At 52.5% G+C, this 14,098-nt stretch overlaps 1 protein-coding gene across 1 annotated transcript in view; it reads right to left on the bottom strand.

Annotated features, from left to right (window-relative positions):
- Positions 1–12,144, bottom strand: part of GPI (glucose-6-phosphate isomerase) — a 29,465-nt gene extending 17,321 nt beyond the window's left edge. Inside the window, exons 1-7 of the mRNA XM_079759629.1 lie at positions 11,920–12,144; positions 10,803–10,893; positions 10,478–10,546; positions 8,992–9,111; positions 1,445–1,528; positions 1,166–1,312; positions 356–427 (exon numbers count right to left, since the gene is read on the bottom strand). Of these exons, the coding sequence (XP_079615755.1) occupies positions 356–427; positions 1,166–1,312; positions 1,445–1,528; positions 8,992–9,111; positions 10,478–10,546; positions 10,803–10,893; positions 11,920–12,041 (705 nt within the window). The 5' untranslated portion in view covers positions 12,042–12,144. The remainder of the gene's footprint in view (positions 1–355; positions 428–1,165; positions 1,313–1,444; positions 1,529–8,991; positions 9,112–10,477; positions 10,547–10,802; positions 10,894–11,919) is intronic.
- Between the last annotated feature and the right edge of the window lie 1,954 nt (positions 12,145–14,098).

Genomic DNA, 14,098 nt, shown 5'->3' with positions numbered 1-14,098 from the left:
CCGAGGTCCTTGGTTCTGAGGCTGTTGGAGGAGCCCCACCTCAAGGGCAGAGGTCGAGAGGACAGAGGGGTTGGCTGGCCCATCCCACCTCATCAGCATACAAGGCCCAGAAATGGCCCTCCTTATAAAGTGGGTGTGGCCAGGGGCGGAGAGGATCCCGAAGAGCAAGGGGCCTTTAAGAAAGGGCCCTCAGCCAATGACAGCAGGTTCTGCCACATGAACCAGGGAAGTCAGGCAGGCTGCCTCCTGCTATAGAAATAGGGCTACAGGGCTAAGCTGAGCCACTCGGGTGGCTGGGCATCCCCGCCCCGGCCTTCCCGGCCCACACACCGCCCACCGCCCACCCAGCACTCACATCCTTGGCCGACTGGAGAAGCCACTCCTTCGCCGTCTCTGCGTTCGTGATGGTCTCCTGGGTGGTAAAGGTCTGCAACCAGAGAGCACAGCAGTCTGAGCAGCAGAGGCCATGGGGGTGCCCGGCTGTCACAAGGAGCGGTGCAGGACTCCACATGACCTCCGCCCACAGGTCCACAAAGCCACGGTGAGTGGCTGCGTGTGGGGCTAAAAGGGGCCCGGGAGTAGCAGCGACATCCCGTGATTCCAAGACTTCACAACCAGAAGGGAACAGTGACAGAGGGGAACTCTACTAAGAGCCACAACCCATCCCACTCCCTCTGATCCCCGCCACAGGTCAAGGGCCAGAGCATCTTCCAGGAGAAGAGCTGTGGCCACGCCTGGACGTTCCTTCAGCCCAGGCCAGGCTATACTCAGAATTCAGATGGGATTTTTAATATTTTATGTGCATCAACGTTGAGTAAATAGGGCATAAATGACAACAAACAAAATGCTTACGTCATCTGAGCATGGCTCTGGGATCAGAAAGGAGCAGACACTAGGGACAGGTCACTAAGGATGAGAACAGTCCCAGGCTGAGCACAGATACCATAAAGCAACTGGGTAACGGCCTGAAGACCAAGATTCAAACTGATGAGTCCAGGCTCTCATCAGGCAAACAGTGAATGCCCCCAGACAAGGAACAGTCTGAGGGCAGCTGTGCTGACTGGATCCACAACACAGAGTCCACTCCGAAGTGGTGGGGAGGGTCCCATGCCCTGCCCGCACCCCAACACACACAGGGGAGCCAGGCTGGGGTTGAGGCCCGTACCTTGGAAGCGATGATGAACAGGGAGGACTCAGGGTTCAGGTTGGCCAAGGTTTTGGCAATGTGGGTCCCATCAATGTTGGAGACAAACCAGACCCGGGGACCTCCCGAAGAGTATGGCTTAAGGGCTTCAGTCACCATGAGGGGTCCCTGTGGGGAGGCAAGGCATCAGAAAACAAGATTCCAGGGGGAAGAGGCAGGGACAGCCAGGTCCCATCACTGGAGAAACCAAGGCCCTGGAGGGGACCCGTCACCCCCATCCCGAGACCGTCCTCTCCTTACCAGGTCAGAGCCACCGATGCCGATGTTAATGACGTCTGTGATGGGCTTGCCGGAGTACCCCTTCCAGTCACCACTTCGGACGCGCTGGCATAGAGCGAGAGAGGTGATTAGCCCAAAACCCCAAGGATAAGCTGCTGCTCAGACACATCATTACTGCTTCCTCCTTGTGCCTCAGTGCTAACTTTCAGGCCCTCACGGGGGCCTATTGAGTGGCAGATGCCTGCCACGCTCATCACCAACTAGTTCATCATTAGCAAAGTGGGATACATCCTCACCTCACAGTAATACTGTCAGAATTTATAAAACAAGGTTCTGAACTCTCAGCAGAACCCAACGTATCAGAGACCGAGAGATGGGAAATGCCAATCACGAACACTGGTCCGTACCAGAAAAAGAACATCAGACACACAGCCAACCTCCACATGGACCTCAAATGATCCTTGCCTCCTGGTATTCACTCCCGAGCACAGTCCCTGAGCTGAACAGGGCTGAGCTGTGCACCCGTTAGGGTACTGCGGGCAGGATGGAGCATGACTTCAGAAGCTGGGTCATGAAAGGTTTAGTCTTGTATGACTCACTTTTGGTGGAGCCGTTTACTGTGTTGTGAGAACACACAAAAGATCACATGAAGAAACCCATGTGGCAAGGAACTGAGGCGTTCTTCCAACAGCCAGGGCCAACTCACCATCCATGAATGGGAACCACCTGGGAAGAAGATCCTCCAGAACCCGCCAAACATTCAGGTAAGTGCAGCCCTGGCAAACACCTTGACCACAACCTCAAGAGAGACCCCCAAACCAGTTAAGCCAGTCCATAATTTCTGACCCATAGAAACTATGTGAGATAAATGTATACTGCTGTTTAAAGCCAAATTTGGGTGTAATATGTTATCTCTCTCTATATAAAACCCGAATATGCAAATAGACCGAACAGCAGAACAACCAAACAACTGGTCGCTATGACGTGTGCTGACCACCAGGGGGCATGTGCAGAACATGGTGGGCGTAAGCAGCAGACGGCAAAGTGCGGAACATGGCGGGCATTGGCTGTGGCAGGATTGTGGAGCAGGTGAGCAGGGGCGCCAGACCAAGGTGGGGCACCGGTCGCTGTCATCAGGGCGAGCCTCTGATGGTTACTGAAAATTCTTTGCTCCCACATGCTGCAGTCCCACTGGGCGCTCACACCTGCTAGCACCCACTGCTGAACACACAAAAGATCACATGAAGAAACCCATGTGGCAAGGAACTGAGGGACCTGCTAGCACCCACTGCTGGTCCCAATTGCCGCTCAGGGTTTCTCCACCTCCCCCTGCTCCTGAGGAGTGGTTGAGGCCAGCAGCCGCCTCTCGCACCCACTGTCGGCGACGGCCCCACTCACACCCACTGCCGGCACCGGCCCTGCTTGCACCCGCAGCCAGCGTCGCCAGCACTCGGCGCCAGTCCCAATCGCTTGGCGCCATCAGTGGGTGCGAGCAGCGGCTGCTGGCCCTGATCGCCCCTGAGGGCTTCTCCACCTCCCCTTGCCCCTGAGGGACTGTGAGAGGGCGTAGGCCAAGGCTAAGGGAACCCTCTGAGTATACGAATTTCGTGCACCGGGCCTCTAGTATAATGATAAATAAATAATGCCAGATTTTGGTACCAAAAAGTATTGCCATAACAAAACCCCAAAATTTGTGGGCAAAAGCTAAAAGAATCAGTTAACGAAAGCCTAAAAAATACTAGGAAAGACTGTTAGCAGAAGTTTGATAGTCCTTGAAGAGGCTGCTAATGTGGATTTGAAGAGACAGGAGGAAAACATTATTGGAAGTTGGAGGAAAAACAATCCTTGTTATGTGGTGACAGAACATTTAACAACACTGTTGCCTGCATTAACAGGGAAAGTAAAAGATACACCTATTTATGACCTGGATGATCTAGCTACAGAGCTTTTCACTATATTAAAGGAACTGCCTGGATTTTTGGTGTTTATAGTAAAATATTAGAGAAATAAGCTCACAGAGAAACTTTTAACAAAAAGAAGCTGGAAAATGGTGGGTTAGAAAATCACAGCCTCTCAAGGAAGCAAGTGATGCTAAAATTAAGAGATGGTTCTTTGCCCCAGCCGGTGTGGCTCAGCTGGTTGGGTGTCGTCTGATGCACCAAAAGGTTCCTGGTTTGATTCGTGGTCAGGGCACATGTTCTCTCTCTCTCTCATTTCCTCTCTCTCTAGAAATCAATTTAAAAAAAAGAGAGAGAGATAGCTTCTTGGCAAAGAGCAAATGCAGAGCACTGTCACAAAAGCATAGGATAAAGACAAAGCTGAGAGTGCAGCTGTAAAACCCTTTAGACCTCAGAAAAAGCCCAGGTGGTAACACAGAGAACCTTTTGGTGAAGATAAAGCTTTAAGAAGCTCAAGGTTATTATCTCTATGGTCTCAGAAGCAATGGTAAGAAAAAGTTACCTTGAAGACATTTGTGGGTATAACTTTTGTCTAACGGAGTGAACCCCCCAATAAGCTTTATAGGAGAACCTCAAAGTTTGTTTGTTTATATTTTATTGATTTTTTTACAGAGAGGAAGGGAGAGGGATAGAGAGTTAGAAACATCGATCAGCTGCCTCCTACATACCCCCTACTGGGGATGTGCCCGCAACCAAGGTACATGCCCTTGACTGGAATCGAACCTGGGACCCTTTAGTTCGCAGGCCGACACTCTATCCACTGAACCAAACCGGTTAGGGCAGAACCTCAAAGTTTTTTTTTTTCTTTTTTTAAAAGAAATATTTTTATTGATTTCAGAGAGGAAGGTAGAGGGAGAGAGAGTTAGAAACATCAATGGGAGAATCATCGATGGGCTGCCTCCTTCACGCCCTCCACTGGGGTTGGAGCCTGAAACCTGGGCCTGTCCCATGACCAGAGTGGAACTGTGTCCTCCTGGTTCATGGGTCAACACTCAACCTCTGAGCCACACTGGCCAGGCGACACGAAGTTTTTAAGATGAATTGGCAGAAACACCACCAGTTTAGACTAAAAGGGACAGAGATGGTACAACGGGAGAAGAAGCCTTTAGAGACCCACATTTCTACAGGAGTAGGCGGCTGACAAAACGATGCATTTGCAAGTACCTTTCATATAAAAGGAACGGATGAAGCCAAAACCAAACCCCCTAAGGAATGATTCCCAAGCTTTGAGTGCTAACCAAGTAACTGCCAAAATGTGTCCTGCTGGATTTCTGAATTGCTATGGACCAATGGCTCCTGGGTGCCTCCCATTTCCCCCTAGCCAGTTTGGCTCAATGGATAGAGCATCAGTCTGTGAACCAAAGGGTCTGGTCCAGGGCACGTACCTTGGTTGCAGGCTCTGCCCTGGCCCGGGCCCTGGTCACAGCGTGTGCAGGAGGCAACCAATCGATGTGTTTTTCTCTCACATCCATGTTTCTCTCTGTCTTTCCCTCTCTCTTCCATGCTCTCTAAAATCAATGGAAATATATCCTTGGGTGAGGATTAAAAAAATAAAAAGAAAGGAAGAAATGCAGATATTACTATACTTTGTACCTGATTTAGATGACGAGGTTCTTGACTTCTAGCTGATACAGTAATGGGATGTCACCTTCGGAGAAGGTGACTGGGGATATTTTGCATGTGGAGGAACAGGATGGATTGCTGGAAGCCAGAGGGCAGAGTATGGCAGCCAGCTTCCAAGATGGTTCCCAGTGATTCTCGCCTCCTGGCATTGCATTCATGTCCTTACAGTCCCCTCCCACTCTGATCAGAGCTAGCCTGTGAAACCAATAGGGGACTAGAGAAATCAAAGAATAATTTCTGATGCTAGCTCGTGAAAGACCTTGAGGCACTCTGGGTCATTCGCTCTGGGGAGAAGCAGCTGCCTTGTCCCGAGGACAATCCAATAGTCTGTGGGGAGGTCCACCTGACGAGGAACTGCAAGGCCCCCAAAAGCCAGCACGAATTGCTGGTGAGCCATTTGAAAGCAGATCCTGCAGCCCCCATCGAGCCTGCAAACGAGCGTCACCTTGGGCCAACGTCTTAACCACAAGCTTCTGAGACTTGAGGCAGAACCAGCTAGCAGAGACGCTGCAAATTCCTGATCCACAGAGATGTCGGTTGTTGTTTTTAGCTGCTAAATTCTGGAGTAATTTCGAGATCCTGCAACTCTTTTTTTTTTTTATTTATTTTTTATCGTGTACTTTTTTTTTTTAATTTCTTTATTGATTAAGGTGTCACATATTTGTCCTCATCCCCCCATTCCCATCCCCCACCCCTCCCCACGGATGCCCCCACACCCCCGCTGTCCCCAACCACTGGCAAGGCTCGCATGCATGCACACAAGTCCCTCGGTTGATCTCTCCCCCCGACCCCCACCCTCTCCCACCCTCCCTCCGAGGCCCGACATGAGCGAGATCATGTGTCACTAGAAATATACCCACAAGAACTGAACGCGAGACGAGCAATAATAGTTATGCTGACAGGCAAATGAATCAGTCTGTAGTAAGTTTCTTTCTGGACCAACAGTTCTTTTGAGACCCAATATCAATGTCCACCAGTTCCCCATGTGTACATGTCGGCACTGACTTTTCAGCTCTGGATGGTGGACAAATGGTGGTAATGCAGGTCCGACTTCCAGGCCCCGGGGCGCGTGGCCTCACCCTGACCCAGATGTGTGCGGCCTCACCCGGTCCCGGGATCCAGCCTCACCTGGACCCAGGGGCGCACGGCCCCACCCGGACCCAGGGGCGCGTGGCCTCTCTTATTTTTGTTTTAAATAATAAAGTAATCAACCTATGGAAAATTTTCCATCGGTACAAAAAAGGAAATAAGTTGCACATTTTCTCAATCTCACTATTAAAGTTTTGTTATAATGAAGCACCTCAGAGGAGAAATGTGTTTATCTTTAATATAAGTTACACACACTCTTTATTTGACCAGATGGTATTTTACGACACATGCCAATTCTGTTAACTTCCTAGCTGGTCTCTGAGGCTATACCCCTACAGCCCCACTCAGGAAGTTATGTACCTAATAACCTCGTCATCTAAATTAGGTACAAAGATTTTATTTTTTAAGGTCATAGTACATCCCAAGCAGCACGGCAGGTCAATGCAACCACAGCTCCCTACTTCCTCATGGTGCTTCCTAATGGCTACAGTGTATGAACATACACTGACTTTACCGACCCGTGCCCTCTGATAACTGAGCTCTTTTCCATCACAATCAAGGTCATGGCATCCTCACCCAGTATCAGTGAACTTTCTGTTTGTTTGGTTAATCCTCATCTGAAGATATATTTTCCCACTGGTTTTTATAGGAAGTGGAAGGGAGGAAGAGGGAGAGAGAAACATCGATTGGTTGCCTCCCAAACGTGCTCTGACTGGGGCCGGGGACTGAACCTGCAACCCAGGTACATGCCCTTGACTGGGAATCGAACCCGTGACCCTTCAGTTCATGGGCCGGCACTCTAACCACTTAGCAACAAGAGCAAGGGCCTGGGGGACTTGTAAGAGCATAAGCCATGGGGAGTGTTCCTCACCGTGGAATTGCTGCCACTCAGCAGCTTTTCTCTACTATAAATACCCTATCCGTCCGAGTCAGGTTCTCCAGCAGCCGGCGCTATGGGAGGGCTTTCCTGGGGTCACTCCCCAGACAGCCAGGGGCACGCTCTCCACACACGAGCTTCCCCGAGCACACAAGCGTTGATCAAACAGAGCCGCAGGCTTTCCCAGGCATGTCAGCTCTGGCACTCACAACAGACGGCTGGAAATCTCCTCCTTCATACCCAGAGCCACCACACATATCAACCACTGTTAAGGAACATTCTGGAAACCAGATTCCCATCAGGACCCCAAGCCTTCCTCACCCTGGGAAGTGCTACTCGTTCGGCTGCCAGGCCTCTAGGATTGATGCCCAGATCACCTCCTGCCATTTCAGGTCTGAAAATGGCTCTGAGCCAAAGCAAGCAGACTTTGACCAGCCACCTGGGGGCCACTGCTCTCAGTACAAGCTGACCAGAACCCAGATGATCGCTCCCAGAGCACGCGTCACGAACAGGCACACACCCACACACACAAACAGGCCCACAGACATCATCCTCGGACTCCAGGCCTGAGGACGTCGGCCGCCCACTGCAGGATCCACCCCTGGGCAAGACACGAAGCCAACAGTGTCGATGTGGCCAAATCTCTAGCTGGTCTCTGAGGCCATCCCCCTACAGCCCCACTCAGGAAGTCATGTACGTTAACACTGACATGGGGCATCTCTGACATACTTGTAAGTACAAATAAGCTGCAGCCAAAACCGGTTTGGCTCAGTGGATAGAGCGTCGGCCTGCGGACTCAAGGGTCCCGGGTTCGATTCTGGTCAGGGGCATGTACCTTGGTTGTGGGCACATCCCCAGTAGGGGGTGTGCAAGAGGCAGCTGATCGATGTTTCTCTCTCATTGATGTTTCTAACTCTCTATCCCTCTCTGTAAAAAAATCAATAAAATATATTAAAAAAAAAAAAAAAAGAAAGAAAGAAGAACAAATAAGCTGCAGAAGAGTAAGTAAGAATGAACCTGTGCCGAAACCGGTTTGGCTCAGTGGATAGAGCATCGGCCTGCGGACTCAAGGGTCCCAGGTTCGATTCCAGTCAAGGGCGTGTGCCTTGGTTGCGGGCACATCCCCAGTGGGGAGTGTGCAGGAGGCAGTTGATCGATGTTTCTCTCTCATCGATGTTTCTGGCTCTCTATCCCTCTCTCTTCCTCTCTGTAAAAAATCAATAAAATATATGCCGAAACCGGTTTGGCTCAGTGGATAGAGCGTCGGCCTGCGGACTGAAGGGTCCCAGGTTCGATTCCGGTCAAGGGCATGTACATTGGTTGCGGGCACATCCCCAGTAGGGGGTGTGCAGGAGGCAGCTGGTCGATGTTTCTAGCTCTCTATCCCTCTCCCTTCCTCTCTGTAAAAAATCAATAAAAATATATATATATAAAAAAAAACTGTTAGCATCTGTACTCTTGTTTCTGGCTTTAATCGTTAAAAAAAAAAAAATCAAAAAAAAAAAAAAAAAAAAGAATGAACCTGTGTGTACGCATGGGTATGCGTGGATTTCAAAGGGGAGATGACAGCTGTATGTGGGCATGCATAGGAAGCCCTTGGGGGCGTCATCAAAGCAAGTCTTTTATCTAGTTCCAGACTAGGGAATAAGGGCATATGACTAAACACACGGATGAGAAAAGTCTCTTCCCCACTCTCCCATCCGGCACTTTTCTTCGCAGACCTTGGCCACCGGCCAGTTTGTCCACGAGCCAACAGGTGTCTGTCGTTCAGGAAGGAAGCTGCTCCACCGCTGCCAGGGGTGGGTTCCCTCAGAACTGGGTCATGGGGATTCGTGCCTTAGCAGAGCCCCCAAGGGCCAGCAATCACACAGATACCCACCCACCCCGGCCCCCGCCTTAGGCTGCAGTGAGGGCTTGAGTCCTCTCCGAAGAGAATGGAGGCGTGGCCCACCAGGGCCCCCAAATTCCCAAATACATGCACACATACAGCTAAAGGCCAGTGCAGCCCAATAGCTGCTTACCTGGCAGAAAGACTTCATCTTCTCCAGGACCCTGTTGACCTCTGGCATCACATCCTTGCCATCCACCAGAATGGGTGTGTTTGACCGGTTCCGCAGGGCCACGTGCAGCACTGCCCGGTTCTGGGGACAAGAGTCAGAGTGAGAAGATCCCCACCCCCAGGGCAGCCCCACTTCCAGCTGGGCATGGTGCAGTGTGGCCCTGAGTCAGCTCGACCCCTTATATTCATTGGACGTGCAGGCCCCGAGGTCTCTGTCAGCACTACGGTCTCACATGGAGGATCCACTGTGTGCTTCTGGAAGTAGGGGCTGCCCCAGGCCCCGGGGGTAAGGCAAAGCCTGTGCTGCTCCCTTATGCGCTGCAGAGGACCACGAGGGGACAGAGCCTGGAACAAGCCTAGGAGAAGCGCCAAGGGCCCGTAGGTATTCAGGGTGTGAAAAGCCAAGGGAAAAAGGAACGCAGTGAGCAAAGGCAGAGTGGAGACAACACAGGTCAGAGACAAGCAATGCTTCAGAGGACTAGGGCTCACTCATTAAGCCTGAAGTCATCTCATCTTCCTGATCAGAGTACGTGGTGTTTGCTGGCATCTTTTGAAAAGTGCCCCCAGTCTCTTGAATGGAAAGCAAAGCAGGCAACTCAAGCTTCCCTCACCAAGCTAGCCCTATCACAAACCAATCGGACCCCGAGCCTGTGATAGGTGGCAGGCAGCTGGCCTTGTCATGCAAGAGCAAGTCTCATCAAGCTGAAGCCAGCAGAGGAGTCCTTGAAGGAAACAGACCTAAAGACGCCAGGTGGGCAGGAAAGAGATGGTCATGCTACCCTGCCCGGCCCCACTCCTGCCCCACTTCAACAGGTAAATGTACCCCTCCAGGAAGCCCTCCTTGATTGCAACCTCTCTCCGTCTGGCCCAGCAGTGCAAGACAGGTTGTGTTTGAATCCTGACTCCACCTCGTACAGATATGACTCTTGGATAAGTAACCTGACCTCTGAGCCTCAGGTTCCTCATGTGTAAAAGGAGGATAATAATCTTGAGGCCAGGCCTCTGAGTGCTCAGTGATTATTATGCCTCCAGGCCTCCACAGCAATTCACCAGCTGGGCCCCCAAAGCCCGGCCTTCTTCTTGACTCCTACCACTGAGGAGGTTTATTTCTTGACATAAGAGTTTTCTTTTCATTAATAAAACTTGGAGCAAAGCTAGATCAAAGTTCTCCAAGTATGCCTGGAGAAGCCCTCTCCTCACAGGTTTGAAATGTGCTCTCCCTAGACAGACACTGGGAGCCATTCCATGCTTACTAAGTCCAGACCAGCAGTCTTGGGGAAGACACCCCCCACGGCCGGGCAATGTGCTGGAGGAAATAGGCCTTCAGGCCCCACGTTAAGCAAAAGCATTGCCTAACTGGAGGGGTGAAGACACAGTGAGGCCAACGGTCATGAGAAGGAAGGAAGAGGTGGAGGAGCTGAGAAGTCTGATGCCACCAGGATGCTCACCTCAGTGAAATTGATCTTCTCACCATTGAACATGTTCTCCCGGGCGGCCTCCACACCCCTGGACTTGGCCTGCAAGAGAAGACACTAAGGCTGGGACCCACCCACATTAGCCACCAGGAGTCCAAGCTCTCCCACCGCCTAGTAAGAAGGGTCAGTTCAGAACCTGAGGTCAGGCCAGGAGCTCAGAGCCCAGCATTGGCACAGTCACTGAGGTCCACAGAGAGAGAAGGAAGTAAAGATGCTCAAGGACATGAGGGCTCCCAGGAGCCCAGCTTGCCCACCACACTGTGGGTTACAGGTCGAGCCTCCCAAATAAGAACATTACCAGGTCCACCAGCATCTTCATCACACCCTCCGTCACAAGGTTCTTGGAATAATCCACCAGAATACGCCCACGGTTGGTATCGAGGGTCAAGCTGCAGAAAGATGGCAGAAGCCGTTGACCACACCCAGGTACCCCCAGCCTGCTCCCTAACCAGAACTGCTTCCAGAAAGAAAAAAAAAAAAAATCCTCTTTGTGCCATATCCCAACCAGGCCTCAGCTGCCCAGCACAGGGTGGTATCTGTCACCTGCCCGCCCACCAGGCTGACCCTGCAGCAGCGGCACAGTGAGAGGGGCCAAGCCTCTGAACAGAATGCATGTCTCCGGGTGAGGAGCCATTCCTCTGCTAACACTGAGCTGGGGGATGGGAAGACACAGAGCGAGGTTCAATGTCCCTCCCTGAACTCCCACTCTGCAACCTCAGCTTACTCAGGGGAGGACCCCGATGACAGGGCTGGCCGCAGGGGACTTCCAGCCGGAGCCACAGACCACCCCTCCCCAACACACCTGCACCAGAGCACGGTCGGCCCCATTCCCACTCCCCCAAGATGTCCCCTAATAGACTCCTTTCTATTCCCTGGTCCTTCACAAGTCTCCAGACCTGGCCTCTTCCGCAGGAATCACGTCCCCACATCTCCACCCTTCCACCCGACTGCCTGCAACACCCCCCCCCCCCCGGCCTGCCCCACCCAGACCGAACCCCGCAGAGGGTCCCACGCCCTCAGCAGCGAGCGGATGGAAGCAGGCAGCCCTTCCCCGCCGGCTGCGTCAGCCAGAGTCGCTTCTCGCAACAGCGAAGGAGCCTCTTTGCAACCCGCGGGGGCTGCGCGGTGGGGACAGGAGGAGGGTGTTGGGCATGTCCCCGTGGAGGGGAGCCGCGGAGGGGCCCCCTTCTCAGCGCTAAGCAGCCCTGGGGACCTCCGGCGAGTTCCCGGAACCTGCTTCAAGGAGGCGTCAAGGACGAAGTGCGGCCTGGGTCCTGTTCCGGGCCGGGGGCTCCCAGGGACCGCCCGCCCGGCCCCCCGGCCCCGGCCCCGCACAACCTGGAGCCAAGGCGCTGCGGCCCCGCGCGCCCCGATCCCGGCCCGCACGTCCCGCTCGCCAGGGGTCCCGCGCGCACCTGAAGCGGTTGAAGCGTTCCTTGTCCGCTTCGAAAAGGCGGCGCAAGTTGAGGTCAGAGCCGTGCTTGCTGTGCCATTCCTGTAGCTTCTGGAACTGCGGGTCCTGGGTGAGTGCGGCCATGGCGAGAGCAGCGGGATGCACGGGCGGCGAGGAGGGCGGAGGAACCAGAAGGGCTGACGGCGTGCAGCTAGCCCGTCCCGAGCAGCGGTCTTTATGGCCTCATGGCGCAGGCGCAGGCGCCGGGCCCCGCCCCGCCCCGCCCCGCCCGCCAGGCCCCGCCCTCAGCGCCCGCCCGACGACCTTGCCCGCAGCCCAGCTAGGGGGCCTCGGCTGGTCTCTCCCTGCACCGGGTGGCCACTGGTGCGGCCCCTCGGCGACCCCTGCCTGGACGTGACTGGAGGACGGAAGCCGAACTCTCCGTGCCCAGTCTGCTTCATTCGTTCATTCATTCATTCATTCATTCATTCACTTAACACAACGCCCAACACCTTCCATGTTACTGGTAGTGTTCCAGGCGTTTCGGATACACAAGTGGCAAATACGTAAAACATACGGTTTGTCAGATGCTGGTAAGTGTTATTGAGAACACTGGAAAGGGTGCTGGGATTGTGGGTTGCAATTTTGAACAGAATGTTCAAGGGAAAATTTACTCATGAGGTTACATTTGAGCAAAAGCCTGTAGAAGGTTAGAAAGCCAGCCAATGGGGTACCTCGGGGGAAAGTGTTCAGGCAAAGGGAAGAGCAACGGCAAAATTCCCAAGAGCAGCATGCTTAGATGTTTCAGAAACAGAAGTAGCCATCTTGGCTGGAGTGGAATGAAGGAGGGGAAAGTGATAGAAGATGAGGTCAGAAAGGGAAAGAAGGCAAGATCCCATACACCTTGCAAGTCATTGGTGAGAGCTTGAGTTTTTATTCCCAGAGAGATGGGAGGCCACTGAAGGGTGCTCAGCAAAGAAGGGACACCATCCAGCATGTTTGACAAAGGATCAGGCCCACAATGCAACAGGAATGGAAGAAAGGACAATAGATGGGAGGCTGCTGCAAGAATGCAGGCCAGGGGCAAAAGTGGCTTGGGCCAAGGTAGTAGGAGTTGGGCATGGTGATCTGGATATATTGTGAGGGAAGAATTGGCAATTTCGCCGAAACCGGTGTGGCTCGGTGGATAGAGCGTCGGTCTGCGGACTGAAAGGTCCCAGGTTCGATTCCGGTCAGGGGCATGTACATTGGTTGCGGGCACATCCCCGGTAGGGGGTGTGCAGGAGGCAGCTGGTCGATGTTTCTCTCTCATCTATGTTTCTAGCTCTCTATTCCCTCTCCCTTCCTCTCTGTAAAAAATCAATAAAATATATTTAAAAAAAAAAAAGAATTGGCAATTTCCTGGTGAAAGAGAGATAAAGAATGGTCAAAGGTGACATCTAGTTTTCTAACTGAATTCCTGGAAAAATGGAATTGTCGTTGCATCTTGCAGAGATGCAAGTTTTTTGGGGGAAAATCACATGATCTTGTTTTTGGACATGTTTTCAAAACCTATTCCACATCTAAGTGTTGAGTTGGCTATCCATGTCTGGAGTACATGGAGAGGAAAAGGTTTGAGCTGGAGGAAAAAACCTGGGAGAGTCATCCGTGGATGGATAGCATTGGAATGACTCTCTCGAGGGGAGAGTTTGGATGAGAGGGAGTGAATATAGTCAGAGAGGAGAGGAGGTCCAGGAACTGGGCACTCAAATTGAGCTTCTTCGTTGCTGGGTTCCACCAGAGTAGCCGGATGTCCAGGTGTGTGCGCCCTGTCCTGCTGCAGTCCCAACCACGGGTCTTGCTACCACCCACCTCCCAGCTCATGCAGTCGATGCCGCCTCTGGCCTCTGCAAATGGCTTTCTCTCCCTGCCCAGAATGATCTGGAGTCCTAAAGATGAAGAAGGAAAACAGGAAGGGGCTGAAGACTGAAGAAATCACAGTACTTTGCAGGGAAAAGCCCTGTCCACATGGTCCTTATTTACCCAGAGGAGTTTTGGGTGAACTATCAGCTCTCAGATGGAACTGAATTTCCCATATCTAGCACCACCCTGACAGCGCCGAACAGCACCTGTCCTGCTGGAGTTCATGGGAGATACTCCAACCAGAGCTTCCCATGCAAACCAGTTACTTGTCTGCGCAGAACAAGGCTCCCACCCCTCAA

Source organism: Cnephaeus nilssonii (genome assembly GCF_951640355.1).
Source record: "Cnephaeus nilssonii genome assembly, chromosome: 20".
NCBI classification, from domain to species: domain Eukaryota; kingdom Metazoa; phylum Chordata; class Mammalia; order Chiroptera; family Vespertilionidae; genus Cnephaeus; species Cnephaeus nilssonii.
The sequence above is the reverse complement of the archived record's forward strand: the minus strand, read 5'-3'. Positions and strand labels throughout refer to the sequence as shown.